General features: G+C 40.5%; 1 protein-coding gene across 5 annotated transcripts in view; it reads right to left on the bottom strand.

Moving 5' to 3' along the window:
* tenm2 (teneurin transmembrane protein 2) overlaps positions 1 to 18,842 on the bottom strand; it is a 167,902-nt gene that overhangs the window by 48,756 nt on the left and 100,304 nt on the right. For 2 of the 5 annotated variants that reach the window (XM_034291910.1, XM_034291911.1), the window contains exon 2: positions 11,372 to 11,575. The exons of the other annotated variants lie outside the window; for them this stretch is intronic. In XM_034291910.1, the coding sequence (XP_034147801.1) occupies positions 11,372 to 11,575 (204 nt within the window). The remainder of the gene's footprint in view (positions 1 to 11,371; positions 11,576 to 18,842) is intronic. 5 annotated transcript variants of the gene reach the window in all.

Raw genomic sequence — 18,842 nt, 5'->3', positions numbered from 1 at the left:
CACACCCGTGGTTCAATGCTCCTAGCCCGGTAAATATACAAGGTTAACCCCAAAACAAAGAACTGGTCAGACTCCTCTGGGATTAAAAGGAGAACGGGCCATTCTTGGAGAAAGTTAAGTAATTTGTCAACTCCCTTTGAGTGCTGAACACATACTATAAAAACACTATGAAACAGTACCCTCCCACTACCAACCAGGGTCAAGTCATGGAGGTAGTGGCTGAGTAGTAATTACTTAGGTGTTGTTCAATACCACATGCTACAGCTGGGAGCACAGCACAGAAATTATTGTATAGTGGTTAAAAGAAATATACAAACTTTTCTGTGGAAACTACTCTCTTTTTATGTTGTGTTTCACAGTTTTGTTGTAACATTTGTATAATTTGTTGGTATGAAAATGCTAATATCTCAGAGAAACATGCACAGAAAAATAGTTAGCTGGCAGAGCCTCAAGGCAGTATTATACCCCAGATATCCTCCAAACCGGAGTGTGAACTTCTCAAAGTCCCTTGGAGTGATGTTATGGGGCCCCAGGTACACATGGAGAAGAGCCAGGCAATCCTTCGTCCCAGTAGTAAAAAGCTAAATGTTTCAAACCTGAAGGTGACTAGTTCTTTAAGGTTGTCCATATAGTGTAAATCTGAATTAATGAATCAATCCATTTTATAAGGAACTTTTTACATCACATTTGCTGCACTCCAACAGCAAGCAATGCAGAATAATCATCAATCAGTGGTCTCTCACAGACAAAAGCCTTTCTAAGTATATTTATTGTCAAAATATAATTTGCTATCTGCCTTTATATTCTCCTTTGCATGAAGTTTCAGCTTGGCTTCTGCAATGAAGATGTTTTATTTCCTATTTGAAAAACCAGAATGGCCGCATGTCTATAGTTCAGATCAGAAGTATATGAAACACGTCTATAGTTATCAGACATTTATGAAACACGTCTGTAGTTATCAGAAGTATATACATGTAACACACGTTTGTAGTTATCAGAAGTACATAATATACACTTGTAGTTATCTGGAGTTATCAAAGTTTAGGATATGTTTGTAGTTATCAGTCCTTAAGTAAGACATGTTGACCCCCCCCCCCCACACACACACACAGTCAAAACCATATTCAGTGTGCTGCAAGACATACAATTCCGTAGAAAATGCGGTTTCACAGTCATGCATATCATTCCCAAAACACTATCACTTTTCCTCCTCCCATCTCCTCCCTCCATCTCTCGTTCTTTTTCATCTGCATTTTTTCTATTTCTTTTTTCATCCCTGCAATCGATGCAGTTGAGGTAAAATAGCTGTGACAACACACACCATGCAAGAAAACGCTACTATTTACATTTCAAACAGACACATAAAGACCAACATGTGCACACACACACACACACACACCATCTGTACAAATTCTAGTATTTACAACCACAAACCACACTTTCACTCTCTCTCAAATTTGCTGATAAAAATGCATTGCATCTTTCAAAGCTCCATATCCTTCCATGAATATCAAAAAATAAAAACCATTCATTCCAATTCTACTGAATTATATATGGCACTTTCAATACAAGAAAAAACTCATGGTTTTTAAAGCAAGCTTGTGGTTTCTGAGTTCTACTTTCCAAGTAGGCACTCTCCTGAGGATTGTGTTTTGTGTGTGTGTGTGAGTGTGCGTACTGGTACGTGTGTCTCACCCAGCACAAGGGAAAAAAACTATAGGGTCAGCAGCACCCACTGACAAAAGAACGTGACAATCAAATGCTTGACTGCTAAACAAGACAAAAGACAAGAAATATGCTTTCAGGTGTGTCTTTATATTAGAGAGGGGCACACATTGGGCCAGCACGTATGCTATTATTTAGCAAAGCTCCTTAACAGAGAGTCACATTCCCCAGCATATATACCTCTCATAGGGCATTTAGCCCCAGTTCAACCAATAGCCACACCCCCTCAAAAAACGTTCTCTTTTGAAGTGTCGGGACAGCCAACTGAAGTGTGCCTCGTCCAACTTTTGGCAATAGTTCGCCTCCACACTGTGTGGCTGAGGAACGCCGCCTTGTCATGCCACGTTTTTCCACTGTCAGGAGAAATTCGAATGCATTTTAATATATGTAAATTGCATGCAAATAGAGGTTGCTTTGCTACCACACCCACAATGGAACGCGATCGTGGCCTTGGATTTGAAGGTTGACTTCTGGGAAAGGTTGTTGTTGTGCTTCAATTCAAAACCAACAGGGAAGTCTGCTGCCATGTTGAGAGCGGTTGTTTGAAACCACCAGCAGGTCAACCAGAGTTTTGAATCCTGCTGGTCCGCTCCTTGTTTTTATTCAGACTTTTATTTGACTTCACATTATAATTGGTGTCTCTGGCCTGTGTTTCAACCATCAAATTCCCTACCACGGCAGTGCCAGACTGTTCAGCGGGATCAGTAAGGACTGATGTTAATGTTAGACATTTTTGTCCAAGTGCCCAAGAAATGCATGTACATCCAAAACACTAGGGGCGACAGTGAGAGCTGAGGCTGGGTGCTGGATGCAGGGCTGTGGGGGGAGGATGGGGGCCCACTCCAGCAGGGGTCCATTTGCAGTGCCTGTCCGACCTCCAGTTAGACCTGTCTTCTTCCCATCCGTCCACTCCCGTGTTAATCCCTCCTCTAATTCAAACATCTGACTCTGAAGTGAATGTGAACGTTACAGTGAACAGTGAACTTTAACGCCAGTGTCTGAAGTATATTGATGAGAGGCTGTTGAGCCTGTTAGCCTGTAACAGAGCCAGGCCAAAGCGTTGGACCGGGGTTGCAAATGCAGACACCAGCAGAATTAGCCAGAGGCTCTCCATGGCACATTAACCTTAGTCGAGTTGTGAAGTGTGTGTGTGTGTGTGTGTGTGCACTGAGAATCATAGAAGGCAGTTGGTTTTCCGGGCTATGGATGGATAAACTGTTTATTGACATTTTCTTTTGGTCAACATAGTGAGTCGCATAGCAGGGTGCGTTTATGTGTGTGTGTACGTGTGTGAATGCTAAAAACGCTGGTTCAGCAGTTAGAAAAAGATCAGCATAGAGTTATTCTCCAAAACGGGTGTCTTTCTGTCTGTCTGCCTTCTTGTCTGTCTCTCTCACTCTCTGTCTGTCTCTGTCCCTGTCTACCTCGTGTCCGTTTTTGTCACATCTGTGCAGCAACTTGAAGCAGGGAAATTACATCCCACTTCCACTGGTCTCAACAGAACAGATAGTTCTCCCCTGAAGCCCAGACGCTGAGAGTGTTTTTGGGGTGTCGTTTGTTGTGTCTTCCTCTCTATTCTATCTCTTAGTCACAACAACAGTGATTAAGCATTCATCCCAGAGATCGCTGTGTCTTCCCTCCCTGGCAAGGAGCTAGCGACTCTCTCGCTAAAAATAGGTAGCACTCGCTATACATAATGAATAGGCCGTGGAGACACAGCACTCTTTCCAGGAGCGATCAGACACGCTCCGTTTGGCCTAAAAATTCACTCAGAGAGAATGAGTCTGTGTTTTCCAAGTGTGTGTGTTTGTGAGTACATGTGTGTGTCTTTTTTTCTGAGAACATTCCAAGCAGGTGCTCTGAGCCAGACCCAATTCCAAACCAATCCCTGGACAACATTTACATTTTCACTTGCTGAGCTCAAACATGCATATAAATGCATGCGCGTGAGCATGAAAGTGTGTGTCTCTGACCAAGAGCCTGTGTTTGTGTGTAGCAACAGTCATCAACATTTAAAATGTGTAAATATTTAAATAAACGCAACAGCTATAAAAACTCCATTCAGTTAAACAACCCGATTTCCAAAAAGTTGTTTGGATGCCGTGTAAAATGTAAAGGAAAACAATGCAATGACATGCAAATCATTTAAACCCTTTATTCAATATAAAATAGTACAAAGACAACATATCAAATGTTGAAACTGATAAATGTTAGTGATTCTTGAAAAATAATTGGCCAACAATAATGCTTCTCAACATAAAATTGCAAAGAGTTTGGGGATATCATAATAATAATAATACCTTTATTTGTATAGCGCTTTTCTAGTACCAGTATACAAAATGCTTTACACACCATAAAAATAGAAGTAAAGGAAGTAAAAAGAATAAACAAAATATAAAATCACAATGATATAATAAAATAAATAGATATAAAATATTTGTAAAAGCCATCTTATAAAAATGGGTTTTAGGTAAGATTTAAAAGCATGCACTGACATAGCATCTCTCCTTGTAGGAAGTCTGGCAGCTGAATTCTGTACAACTTGGAGTATACCTAGGGAAGTATTGTTGAGGCACGTAAACAAAGCATTACAGTAGTCTAGGCGAGATGAAATGAAAGCATGTATCATTTTCTCAGTGTCCTCAAAAGATAGAACTGATCTTATTTTGGCAATACTTCTAAGTTGAATCAAAGAAAACTACCAAATTTCTGGCCACAGGCACATCCTCTACGGTACATAATATCAGTAAAAGATTCAGAGAATCCGGATAAATCTCTGTATGCAAGGGACAAGGCCGAATACCTATATTGGATGGCCGTGATCTTCGGAAACATTTGGAGCATTATGAAATGAAAAATACAACAAAGGATACCCAGAACTGCTGCAATCCTATATCAAGCAAGAACCGGACAACATTTCACACCCAAAACTACAGCAATTGGTCTCCTCAGTTCCCAAATGCAAAAGTATTGTTATGCATTTGGGATGTTTTTTTATGTTTTCATTTGAGTATTTGTTTTTATGCTATTTTTCTTTTTCTTTGTAAAGCACATTGAATTGCTTCTAAGTATGAATTGTGTTATATAAATAAACTTGATTGCTAAAAGAAGAGGTGATGCAACACGGTGGTAAACATACCTCTGTCCCAACTTTTTAAAATGTGTTGCTGGCATGAAATTCAAAATGGTCATGTATTTTTCCAAAAATAATAGTTTCTTAGTTTCAGCATTTGATATCATGTCTTTGTACTATTTTCAATTAAATATAGGGATAAATAATTTGCACATTGTAGCAATTGTATTTTTATTTGCATTTTACGTCCCAACTTTTTTGTGAACAGGTTTGTAATTAATTATAGAAAATGTTACTGGCATGGACAAATACTGGAGACCAGTCATGTTGGTGTGATGACATTATATTCACTGTAAAATACTTTAGTAATACTAATACCATCTAATGTATTTTATATAATTTGTAAATATTTCAAAAGTAAAAATTAACAAAAATGTGTATTCTTTTTAGATGTGAGTGTTGAGAAGGTGCATTGAATCCATGTCAAGGAAGTGGGCGAGCACATTGCATTCCATTCGAACGGACAAATGCCAAGCCAACAAAGCCTACCAGGGCCTTGTGAAGACCTGTTGTTACAGATGCAAGGGAAACCTTTGTCTCCAATGTCAGCCTTTACCGTGGCTTGACAGGTCACTACAAATATTTCTGCGGTTATAATTATCTACAAAAAAAGAGTGGGAAACAGTCACCAGAGTAAAATGAAAGCAATCAATCCGCTGAGTTTTAAGTGGCAAGTGGAATTTGCACACCTCACACAAGAAATAGAAGACAGGAAATCTGAGAGCCTCAAGTGAATAAATGAGTGTGTGTGTGTCACATGGTAGCGTACGTGTGTTTGTATGCGTGAGTGTCTGAGACGGAAATGTGCCGGAACAACCCATGCAGAAACCCGTAACAAATGTAATCCCTAGGGAGTGACACGCTGTGTGTGTATATCTCCTCTTCAGTCTCTAATCTGTGATATTACTGTGTTTTTCTGGATTTATTGTGTGTGTACACAAGCCTCAAATGGCTAGGTTGGGTGTGTATCCCCCCAATATTATGCTGCGCGGTATATCGATCCTCACTCACTCAGAGAGAGGTTGTGTGTGTGCTTCCTCTTCAACTGCAGACTAGGTAACTCTTCCACCGCTGTGATTGATGTATCTGTAGCCACCCCAGCTCAGCCATTAGCCATGTGATGTAACATCACGTTAAAAGGTAGCTAATCAGGTTGCTTTTGAACCTGGGACCCTCAGTCTCTCCTAATGATGATTCATACTGGAGCGGAGTCACACCATAACTCCATTAAACACAGATTGGATTCCAACACAAATCCCATTATGACCGTTCTCTTCTCTGAGTCCCCGAGTCAGTTTGCTAAATATAACCGGATGATTACATTGTGTGCAAACAGTGTGTGTGTGCGTGCGTTTGTGTGTGTGTGACATTGAGGTTGGGGGGTTGTGGTGTTTGTGCGCATGTATGGGTAGGTCTGTAGAGAATGAAATGGGTAACTGGTCAGGACGCATGTGTGTTGTGAAGAAGGAACTCAGCAAATCTACAGCTTGTGACATTGGGACTAGAAGGTTCTATCTGCCATTTTGTCAACGATGTGAATACACACAGACTGTGGTTTTTGAGGTTCTCCTACACCTGAAATGAATGTAATCAAATTATGAAAATAAATCCATTTGACAAATAATAATTATCTCAAAACCATGCAATATAATCTTATGGTCCCAAGTCCTTGATGATTAATTTGATTGGATATTGTCCTTCTGTGCAAGAAGCGCTTTCTCAGCAGAAGCTCTTTATATTAAAAACACATAATCAGGTGCCTTAGAGAAATGGATCTGAAATGTGTTTGGTTACTGTAGCACCAACTGAACTATGTATTCTGGAGAACCCCTTGACCTGTTAGTCTACGGTGTCAGTCTTCTTAAGTACCCCCTGTGAATAGATGAACCCAGCTAACAATTTATTGTTGTCACAATGTTGTTACGACGTTACCTGGAGACCGAAATTAGGTAGCAGCTATGTTGTCACAACCGGAAAAGTGAAAGTTTTCTTATTGTGGCTACGACGTAACTAACTGACGTTGTCAGTTGGTCGTTAGCATGTCGTAGCAACGTGGTATTTCTAAGGTTGTCGGTTGGTAATCGCGAATACCAGGCATCCTATCCAGTTGACCATTCATTGCCCTTTTACTCTTACATTTTCTATATTCATAGGTACAGCTGGAATAGGTTCATTTCTGTCCAGGCTTGACAGTTTTCTCCAACCTCGTGTTTACCTGCTCCAACTGTTCCATGAAATCTAAAATGTGCACAACATATTTCACCAGGGTTCTACACCAACGTTATGTTTTACAGTGAGGTATTATGTATAAATATGATAAATTTCTTTTTTCAACCCCTTCCCAGATATAATAATGGCAATGCTGTTAGATCATCAGTCCAGACATTTTCTCCTAGCAAATTACAGGACATATCCTGTAATAAACAACAGCCCCACATAGCCCAAAAATAATATACATTTACAAACAAACCAGAACATTTATGTAATTTTACAAATATTTTATTTATCACCCACCTGACACTCCCAAGTTGGTCAACAGCACAGAAATTAAAATCAGAACTGACTTCATAAACATCAAGAAGGATAAAGTAGCAAATCTCATCTAGTTAAATGAAACTGTAGATCTTCAATGGCAATAGCCATGATAAACAGTATTTCTTTCCCGCTAGTAGAGTTCTATCCTTCTCCACTCATTTACATTTTTGTTCCAGCTATCAACTGATCAAATTTAGAAATATTATCAAACTGGCCATTTTACAAATAATTAAAATATAAGAACACAAGCCAATATGAATGCTTTACTCTTCATTGGGTTCTTTTCTTTTCAAATGGTGAAGAATTGAGAAATCATAAAGATGTACAATAAATGTACAATAAATGGAAACAAACAATTAAATTATCCAACTGACAAAAAATCACACAAGCAAAGATGGACACTTTACCCTTCCTTGTTGTCAGAAATGAGTTCGAGTGGTCTTCAATTCTATCTTCATCTTCCTCTGCCATTGGACCCGTTGTTGCACATGGACATGGACAATGAAAACCAGTTTAAAAACAGTATAAAACAGAGTGTCAACCATTTCATTCAATTCGTTCATAATTTATTTATATCACTTTTACAATTTTGTCAAATACCTTGTTGAATCATTACTTGTGGAACAAATAATCAAAATCTTTACATTTGAGTACTTATGAGGTAAATGTTCATCTATGTTTGAAAAAAGTTACAAGCCAAGCTAGTTAGTAGTTGACTTACTGTACTGTACTGTAGATTGCTAATGTTTGAGCTAATGATATTTGGCTTGCTAGACAGTACTATAATTCGATGGGAACTACCAAAGTGATTTTAGCTATATGACAGATAGTTATCGGTCTGCTTTGTAATGAAGTTAAATACACTTACCTGAGATTCCTTGTCCAGAAATGATGACTTGCTCCAGAAATTATGTCGGCTTAACGATCTAAAATGATTAACGTAGTTGTACAGTACCGTTTGCTAACTGCAGTAGCTAGTTAGCCAGGTATACCTTAAAAGAAAACTTGCGCTACCTGCAGTAGTTAGCTAGATATATTACAGCATTATAATGTAGGCTACACAACTAAATTAGAAAAAAACTAAATTGGAAAATTGCTAGATTAGAAAATGAAAGTATGATTAACATCAATGATTATAACATTTCTAAATAGCAATAACTACTAATGTAGGCTAACCACAGTAGCAAAAGAGTACTGGTAAAAACTCACGGACATGACTAAATCAAAACAGTCAGATTTATCTTAAACTGGAGTAAAATAAACATGCTATAGCCACCTGTTATGTCTGATACAAACTAGGAGTACAAACTATAACGAACAAGAAATGGTGTGTGTACAGTTAAAAATTTGTGTACGCATTCCGTCTGTGTTGTGGGAGATTATACAGAACTATTTGAATTAGTCTGAATTGCGGTGATTGGACAATTCTTGTGACTCCAAAGATCCTCAGGTGAACTTTGAAATATTTGGAATACGTGGTTTACGATGTGGTGGCAGTAATGATATTGTAAGCAAAGTATGTTGTAGCAACGGAAATAGGAGTTAATATTTCCCGGTTGTAGTTACGTAAGATCATTACCAAACTGGTACGAAAGTTGTTACATTGTCAGTACATCCTGTAATTACGTTTCTGCTACATCCTGAGCAGGTAAAGAAGATTACCAATTATGTGGTCATTAATTTCCTTCAGATAACATTGGAGTTATGTCGGATTGTTACCAAACCGGTACATAAGTAGTTACCTTATCAGTACGTCGTGTATTTACTCTCTTGCGACGTGCTGAGGAGGTAAGGAAAATTACGAATCATGTGGTCATGCAATTACCTTTGAATAATGTTGCCACAATGTTTTGAGAAGGTAATGTCATGACATTACCAATCCATAACGTCAAGGTTGGTCATGGTTACGTAACGTGTTAGCTGGGAAGTACCCTCTTGGGTCCATTACCCCTGGTTGAAAACCACTGCCTAAACTATGTTGATGGCCCGTTGGAGAGGCACTGCTTTTAAAAAAAATTCTACAGCAATACAATCCAGTGGATATGGTAGTTACGTTTGCATGTTGTTAGCTTGGTATTTAATGAGGTAACAAAACTGAAAAAAATATTTACAACCACAAAATTACTTACAAATGCAAAACGGTTTAAAGCCACAACATGGTTTGTCACATTGCGTATATGGCAGAACACAAGCGCTAGTGATGGGACGCTTGAAATGATGCTTCGTTACCCGCCTTGAGATTTTCTAGCGAGACAGATCATAAAGATCAAAGCTTCAATACCCATTTCAGATGTAAGAACACGCCCCTTAGATGACGTATGACGCTTCGCTTCTGCGCCGGACAACCCTGCTCATTTTCCAGAGTGGGCGAAAATTTGAAGAATGACTAGAGATATTGTTACTTGTGAGATTTTTTGGAATGGAACCATCTAGAAATAAAGATAGTGTTCCTCATAAATATTCACAAGATATTTCCCTGTTACAAAAGCACTATTCTCTCGTCACTGTCCAATTAAAAAAGCATTATTATCCCCTAACCGTCCAGTTAAAAAAGCCCAGTTGCCAGTTCAAAACACAGGTAAACTTGAAGCACACACAAATGACGTCTCTCTTTATTTCTTTACTCACTGATTTAACAAGCACTTTTACATTCAGTGTTAACCAATCACTTACGCATATAAAACAAACATTTAGGAAAAAATAAGAATACACAAATTAATAAGTGTGAACAGGCTTTCGTAAAAAAACAAACATTATAGGCTAAAGTTAAATTGCTATATTCACATTGTGAGTGATGTGACTGACGTGAGTCCTTGAAGTGGATGACTGAAGCTTTGAGTCAACGCAACTTCATAGCGTTGATCATTATTTGACCTGCTATTAATTATTTCAACCAGTAGGTGCCCTCAGTGAGCGCTGTCTAGACGAGGCATCGAGAAATGGGCCTTTTAGTGAAGCAATGTGCTGGAATGCCTCATCGTTTCAACACAGCCTCACTTGGCCATCACTAACAGGCACAGAGATTACTTTTAGGATAGGTTCTTTAATCCCCAGACTTCGCTTAGGAGACAAAATAGGGACGTCACAAAAACAACTAACAGCAAAAAATGACTGACAAGAAACACGAGACAGGAGGACCTTAAATAGGGACATAACGAGGGGCAAATGAGATACAGGTGAAACAAAAACACAGGGGATCCAAACAGAGCATGTAAACAGTGAATGTAAGACTTAAATATATGGAACATAGAAACGTAACAGCCAGCACAACACAGGCCAGGATCGGCCATTTCATGGTTTATAAATGGGAAATGGTTTAAAACCATAACATGGTTAATAAATGGAAAATGCTTTATATCCGCAACATAGACTATCAATGAAAAATGGTTTATAACCACAGCATAGTTTATAAATGGAAAATGGTTTAAAACCAAAACATGGTTTATAAATGGAAAATGGTTTACAACCACAACATGGTTTATGAATGCAAAATGCGGTCATGGTTTATAAATGGAAAGTGCTGGTAGTCATATCTTTTCACCTGGTTGGGCAAGAAAAACAAGCTGCTTCCAATCACCTTTTTACAAGGAAAACAGGAAAAAACAGGACACGTGATTTTGTCTGGGAACTCTGGGAGATGTTTCTGGGGGCTCAGTGCACCCAATATAAAACCACTGGTGGTAAACAGAAGATTATTTGGCCGCATATAGAAGCTATACTGACCAAAACACCAATACTACGAGAGATGGAACAGGGAAGCGAGACCTCCCAAACAAAAATACTTACTTATGCAATTTATTATTCACACAGCCTAGGCCAAATCCAGTGGTACCAAGGCAACTACATTAAGCAGACTGAAAGTGACACATCTTCATTCATCCACCATCTTTAGCTTTATGACAAGACTGAGCAGACAGAGGAGATAGGAATGCAGAAAGCAAGGAAGGAAGTGATGGGAGTGACTGACAGCTGTCTTACCAGATGAGGGGGGTTGGTGTCTGAGCACGTATGAGTCATCATGGGGGCGGGGCTCCAGGCGGGAGTGGGAGGAGTTATTCTCCAGCAGGGGCACCTGGCACTCCCTGAATGGTGGAGAGGAGGAAGAGGAGGGGCATAGGGAGGAGGAGGGAGGGGCAGAGGGGGGAAGGAGGGAGGAGGAGGTGGTAGGGGGCATGTTGCAACCTGGAGGATGAAGGGAGGGAGATGAAGGGAGAGAAAGGAAGGAAAAGTTAGACATATTGACGGACGGATGACTGAGGTTTCGACAGAGAACAACACGTATAAAACACTCAAAAGAAGCACATGCATGTGCACGTGCGACATCATCCTACTGCAGTCCAACGCTGAGCACTGCCACAGGACTGGATAAGAGTCCGATGAATCCTAACTGAAAATGTAACTCCATGTATTGACAGTTTTTTAAAAGCGATTTGCAATATTTTTTATTCATGGTTTACCACCGAGTTTTCTGTACGTACTCAACGTTTGATCACCAGCACTGTTGTCAAAGCATCTATGGGGAAAATGAGTGACCGCCTCATCTCCCAAACCAAAGAGGGGGTGGAGCGTGCGAGCCCTATTTAGCTGAGCCATGGGAAGGAGTGTTTGGACACATTGAGGCTGGTCCTTTACACTAGAGAGAGGGACAGGAGATAGAATTCACACATTCTAGAATCCCAAATGGAACCCTATTCCGTGTATGGTGCACACATGGTCAGAAAGTAGTGCACTACAGAGGGAACAGAACTCTATTCAGGACGTCCTCAATCTATCCTCTACAGGTTTGGAATCAAGGACACAGAAATCTAATAATGTCTATTTAGAGAGCTCATGAAGAATCATTCTAATTCTGTTATAGTTGCAGCTCGGTCTATCAACAAAGTTGGTTAAATGAGGTCAGTTAGTGAGGTCCAAAGTCACTGCAGGACTGGAGTCATTACCGGCTGCTAATTAAACCCGCTTTATTGTTGTGCCTTCATGACTGTGATAATCAGTTATTTTGGTATTATTTCATTAATAGTTTTTAATGATAGCCTTGGGCCAGCCAGCATTGGGGACATTGTTTTTCTAACTCTTCCTTTACCTTCACAACAAAATGTAGAGATGAAGAAAAAGAAGAAATGGCCTCTGAGTTGGGAGGAAGAAAAGAAAGAGAATTTGAGTATTGTAAGCACGTTCCAGAAATATTCCTGGTTGGTGCATTAGAAGCGCTATCAGACCAATGGAACTAGTAGGATCTAGGTAGAGCACATTAAATTCTCTGGTGGCCTTCAGCACTCTGGAAAGTATACTTTCATCTCACTCACCTCTCTTCATTTGTACAAGAGCAAAGGGAGATAGATGGAGAGAGGGACAGAGATGGATGGAGAGAGAGGGACAGAGATAGATGGAGAGAGAGGGACAGAGATAGGTGGAGAGGGACAGAGATAGGTGGAGAGAGAGGGACAGAGATAGATGGAGAGAGAGGGACAGAGATAGGTGGAGAGAGAGGGACAGAGATAGGTGGAGAGAGAGGGACAGAGATAGGTGGAGAGAGAGGGACAGAGATAGGTGGAGAGAGAGGGACAGAGATAGGTGGAGAGACAAAGAGCGATTGACAAAAAAGAGACGAAGTGAGAGAGAAAGGGAGAGTAAGATTAAAACGAGGGACTGATGAGAGAGAGCGAAGGAGAGGAATAACAAGGTCCTCTTTCATAGAAAGATAAACCTAGAGAAGAACCTCCTAAGACGGCGGGTTTTGGGGCTCTGTTTACAAACCCAAACAGACCCCACAGAGCCCCAGGAGAGAAACACAGTGAGACCCAACCAAGACATGATAATATAAAGGGAAGTATTTGACCCACTGAACAGAATCCACCTAAAAACAGAGCAAATTGGTAGTACACAGTGGCTAAATAGCTAAAATTAAGAAAAACCTTGACTATTTCCAGACTCTGTGAGCTCGGCAATGCTGTTGAGAGAGGTAGCTATTAACATAACTGGCTCTCAATAGAAGACAGGCAATTAGGAAATAGAGATATACTTTCTAACCTCCAGCCAAGTACATTATCCTTGTTTATGACTTGCTGACACGAGAAACGGCTAACAAGTAAAGCACAAACATTGTCAACATTCATTTTCATATTTTCACCTGTACTACATGTTTTTAATAACTTGTAAATCACTGTATATAAGGAGCAATATGCCATTTTGCAGTTTCTCACACCAAACCCTATTGTCTGAACCAAATGCTCAGTTGCCTGAACCCACTGATTGAATCAATCACTCTTTTGGAAAAAGCACTTTTCACCTGTTTAGACACAACTTGCCAACACATTTTCATTGTGATGCACCCGTGCTGCATAATGGTGAGCTCAGGTGACAAAAGTCTAACACAATTAAAGCACAGGTGTCACCACTTGAACACAACAACTCAAAACTGATCACACTTGTGGCTAATGATGTGAGGGAACATATACAGTAAGCCAGTTCAGAGAGCACTGGTTGGTGAGGCCCTACAATGGATAGAAATCTGAGAGGAAGAGTTCGTGTGAGAGGAAGTCGAGGTGGTCAGCGAAGACAAAGAACAGTAATATCAGATGAAATCAGAGCTACTGTGATTGACCATGTTCTTGTCCATGGTATGAGCATGAGGGAGGCTGGACAAAGGGTCCAACCAAACACCAGTAGATTCACTGTGTCCACCATAATCCCAAGATTTAGTGAAGAGAACCGGTAATTACCTTTTTTTGACATTATAGTACAGTATGTAAATGTTGACAGCAACTACTGTATGACATATTATATACTGTACCACAGTATACTGTAAGTAAATATGTTTCAGTACATCACTGTACCAATGTACTGTAGTAATGTAAGGGTTGGTCTAACTGTTCGTAGGCCTAGTATTCCATGTATATTTTTTGTAACTCCATGTTCTCTTTTTGTAGAATTGAAAGACACATGGGGGTGGGAGGACATGCACTTATTTGTATATTTTTGTACTTTATTTTTACATGGGCTTACTGTGAACAAATGGCAAACGCATAAGATTTCTGCGTAAGACTAAATGCACAGTTTTTTTTTGGTTTTGCAACATGCATTTAGCCTACAGTGAACAATAAAATGTATTTCTCCAGCTTCATGTCCTGAGCATTGTGTTTTCTATTTTTCTACGTAGTGTTTAGTGACTGTTCAGTAGTGTTTAGTGACTGTTCAGTAGTGTTTAGTGACTGTTCAGTAGTGTTTAGTGACTGTTCACTAGTGTTTTAATTTTGATTGACTCGGGGCACGATCTGACAACATAGTTCAGTTTTGAGCACAGATTGGACACAGATTGGACTGTTTTGAGGTGACATTTTGGTTTTGCAAGAAGAGTCTGAGGTTTTGTGAATGTAGCTTGGAAATTGGGTTTTGTGTTCACAGTTTAGAGAAAAGGAGAGCAGCTTTCAAGAAATGTCTTAGCAATCGAGAAACTGTAAAGCTTGTTATTGTTTACATTTTTTTTTATGTCTACTCAGATAACGTGATTTAAAAAGAAAAATCACTTTAGTTTTATCTTATACCTTTCTTTTTTCAATTTGCTTGGAAACATGGATGGAGATGGAGTGTGTAAACGACAGCAATGGATGGTGATAGAGAGCGTAAAGAAGAGGGATGGATGGAGATAGAGGGGGAGCGTAAAGAAGAGGGATGGATGGAGATAGAGGGGGAGCGTAAAGAAGAGGGATGGATGGAGAGCGTAAACGACAGCGATGGAGGGTGATAGAAAGAGAGCGTAAAGGAGAGGGATGGATGGAGACATAGAGCGTAAAGGAGAGGGATGGATGGAGACAGAGCATAAAGGAGAGGGATGGAGATAGAGAGTTTAAAGGAGAGGGATGGATGGAGACATAGAGTGTAAAGGAGAGGGATGGATGGAGACAGAGCGTAAAGGAGAAGGATGGATGGAGACAGAGCGTAAAGGAGATGGATGGATGGAGACAGAGCATAAAGGAGAGGGATGGATGGAGACATAAAGCGTAAAGGAGAGGGATGGATGGAGACATAGAGAGTAAAGGAGAGGGATGGATGGAGACATAGAGCGTAAAGGAGAGGGATGGATGGAGACAGAGTGTAAAGGAGAGGGATGGATGGAGACATAAAGCGTAAAGGAGAGGGATGGATGGAGACATAGAGAGTAAAGGAGAGGGATGGATGGAGACATAGAGCGTAAAGGAGAGGGATGGATGGAGACATAGAGAGTAAAGGAGAGGGATGGATGGAGACATAGAGCGTAAAGGAGAGGGATGGATGGAGACAGAGCATAAAGGAGAGGGATGGATGGAGACATAGAGCGTAAAGAAGAGGGATGGATGGAGATAGAAAGAGAGTGTAAAGGAGAGGGATGGATGGAGACATAGAGCGTAAAGGAGAGGGATGGATGGAGACAGAGCGTAAAGGAGAGGGATGGATGGAGACAGAGTGTAAAGGAGAGGGATGGATGGAGAAAGAGAGTGTGAAGGAGAGGGATGGAGACAGAGAGCCCAGAGACCTTGAGGAACAAAAGACCAGATATCATCATTATCCTCCCATCACTGGGCCTGGAGGAATGCACTAATTCCTTATTAAGGACACTGAAATACATAAAGACTGAAAGCAGAACTATTCCGTTTTTATCTGTTCTTGTTGTTGTCTGTGGCCACTTACATTCACCACAGCACTATTTCCATCATATCTTCCCTGTGTCTGAATCTCACCCGTATCAATGATCCACTGAATTCAATAACCGACTCACATAAGAATAAGAGAAAGGAGAAATTAAATCAATTTCCCTCTTGTCAAATTACATATCCCTTCACGCCAGTCAGCACAGAGAGCGATAGAACGAGAAAAAAGAGAGAGGGAGAAAGACAGATAGGTACAAAGAGCCAGAAACAAAGAAAGACAGAGATGCAGTGTTGTGTGTGTCTCAGAGGTATATGAATGGCCTCGGTAAGAGGAAAGAGTCTTGCATGGTGGAAACCAGAGCAGGGGTCGATGTGTAGCGTACACTAACTATACCACAGAGAGATGACAGGCTTAGCCTGTACACTCAACTGTGCTGTTTACACCCTGGGTCTCTGTGTGCGGGGATGTAGTGCCTTATTATCAGAGCCCACGGTAGAAAACAGATGGATAACCAAGAGCAAGGCAAACTCCAGGCAGAAGTAACAGGGATGAGAGGGACAGAGGAGGAGGACAGACGGAGGGAGCCAGGGAGATAGGATGGGAGGAGAGGAGATAAAACATGAAAGAGGGAAAAGATAGAGCAGGTAATTAATAGAGGAGAATGACAAGTCAAAGAGGCTGTAGACGGAATACTGAGAGGAAATAGGGAGAGAGAGAGGGGAAGGAGAAAGACAGGAGGGAAGGAGAAATAAAACGAGGGGGACAAGAGGGAGGGGAGAGAAAGAGAGGGACAGAATGGTGCGCAGGTGGAAAATGGATCAGGATGAATTGATCACTTAGTTGTATTGATCAAATGAGAGGTCAGGAGTTTAACGAATTCCACTGACTGCATAGTGAGGGAAATGTGGACAATGGTGCAGGAAAGATGTGTTTGTGTATATTTGTGTGTGCGTGAATATACAGTATGCATGTGTGTGTGCGCGTGTGTGCGTGTTTGCATGAGCGGCTGTGTGTGTGTGTGTGCAGGTGTCAGCGGATGTGTATGTGTGTTAGGTTGGTTATTAATATTTTAAATCACTTTAATTACAAAAAAAAAGAAATGGCACTAGATGGCCAAAAGCAATTATGAGAAGTGTAATCTCTTTAGGAAAGAAGCCATGGGGCATGTTTAACTCTGCTCATTTAGTTCCAATACACAACTAGAAAGGTCAGTGGAAATTGCTTTGTGTTAGTGGAACTAAGACTAGGCCTTGTGGGTCACGTGATCCTCCAGGGAGATTATAGCAGGAGCTGTCCTTCGCCCCAGTCGTTCTTTCTGTGCCTGAATCCAAGTTCTTGCTTAAAAAAAATGAGGCCCTATACACTTTGGGTGTGTAACAATATAAACTGTAGTTTGCTTTCAATGCCAGGCTGCACCCTGTATACTATAGAGAATGGTCTAACTAGATGAACTGTGTGTTTGGATGAACATAGCATGCTGATATGTGTAGGGTGGTACAGTCAGTTTTACAACAATATCATATGTACTAAATGGCAGGCAGTCCTGGGACTGAAGTTGCCCGGAAGGGCCGCTCATTGAGGTGTGGCTTTCTGAAAGTTATTTTGGGCCACCTGATATTCCTTCACTCAACGAATCAAAATGTGAACCATTGACTCAACTAATCAAAATATGAACCACTGACACAACGAATCAAAATATGAACCATTGACTCAACGAATCAAAAGCGAGAATATGAACCACTGACTAAACACGAGTGTTCACACAGTATGTCATTTTATACTTTTGGGGATGTAGAATGCCAAATGTATTACAGACACATCGTCTCTGTTCATCTGTCGTCATTCGTTCAGTGTTACTTTGTGTTTGATTTGCTTGTTCTTTTTGTCTTTCTTCTGTTTCAGTGTGTGTAACTGTGTTACAGAGATGGAGATAAACAACCAGCTTGACATACATGTTACCTTCTGCTCTCTTGTCTGTCTGAGTGAATGATCAAAAGACAGAGCTGTCTCAGGAGAAGACACAGAAATATTTTGAACAGGTCCCATAAGGTTATATGGTGCCACTTGATACACAGTAAATGAAGCCTAGACAGGTACCAATAACTTGATTGTAAAACTTTCTCTGGATAGAAGCCTCTTCAATGACCAGCAAAGGAAGAACTCTCAACTGAACTGAAATGTTATTCAACTGTCGAAAAAGGAAGTTTTTTTTTAATATTTTCCCTGGCAGATCTGTTTAGATGTGAGAAGACAGGGGAGAGTAGATCAATATGTTGCTCATTCCTGTCCACCTCTCTCAGATCAGTGAAAACAGAGAAATCTCCAAGCTCCGTACCTGCAAATATGTCCTTGTTCATTCAACAAGTCCCTAAATTCAGTCAGTGTCTCAGTTAACTTCAGAATGGGATGTTCTCCTACACAGGGAATACATTTCCATGGGTTACATAGTAAAGTTGAGTTAGGTTAAGTTTGAATTCTGACGGGTTAAGGTTTGAGAAAAGCTTTAATCAATAACAGAAGAAGTGAATGGTCTCATCATCTCTTAAATAGAACGGTTTTGGAAGCAATCATAGACATTCTCACCTGGAAAAACGTCTAATGTGAAGTTCAACGTGTGACGTCGCAGGTCTCTTTTCCCTGTGTCTCCACACCTTAGTTAATCTCTCCCTCTGTAATTTTAATACCCCTTCTGGGTTCCATCTCTTCCTACCTGCCACATGTCCGTTGTGTGGCCCCTCCCACCCTCCGTCCATCCGTCTGCCCATCTGGCTAAGGTGAGGAGTGGTCAGAAAGAGAAAGAGAGGAGGACAGAGAGGGATGG

This window comes from Esox lucius, chromosome 4 (assembly GCF_011004845.1).
Source record: "Esox lucius isolate fEsoLuc1 chromosome 4, fEsoLuc1.pri, whole genome shotgun sequence".
NCBI classification, from domain to species: Eukaryota; Metazoa; Chordata; class Actinopteri; order Esociformes; family Esocidae; genus Esox; species Esox lucius.
This window is presented reverse-complemented; position numbering and strand designations above follow the sequence as displayed.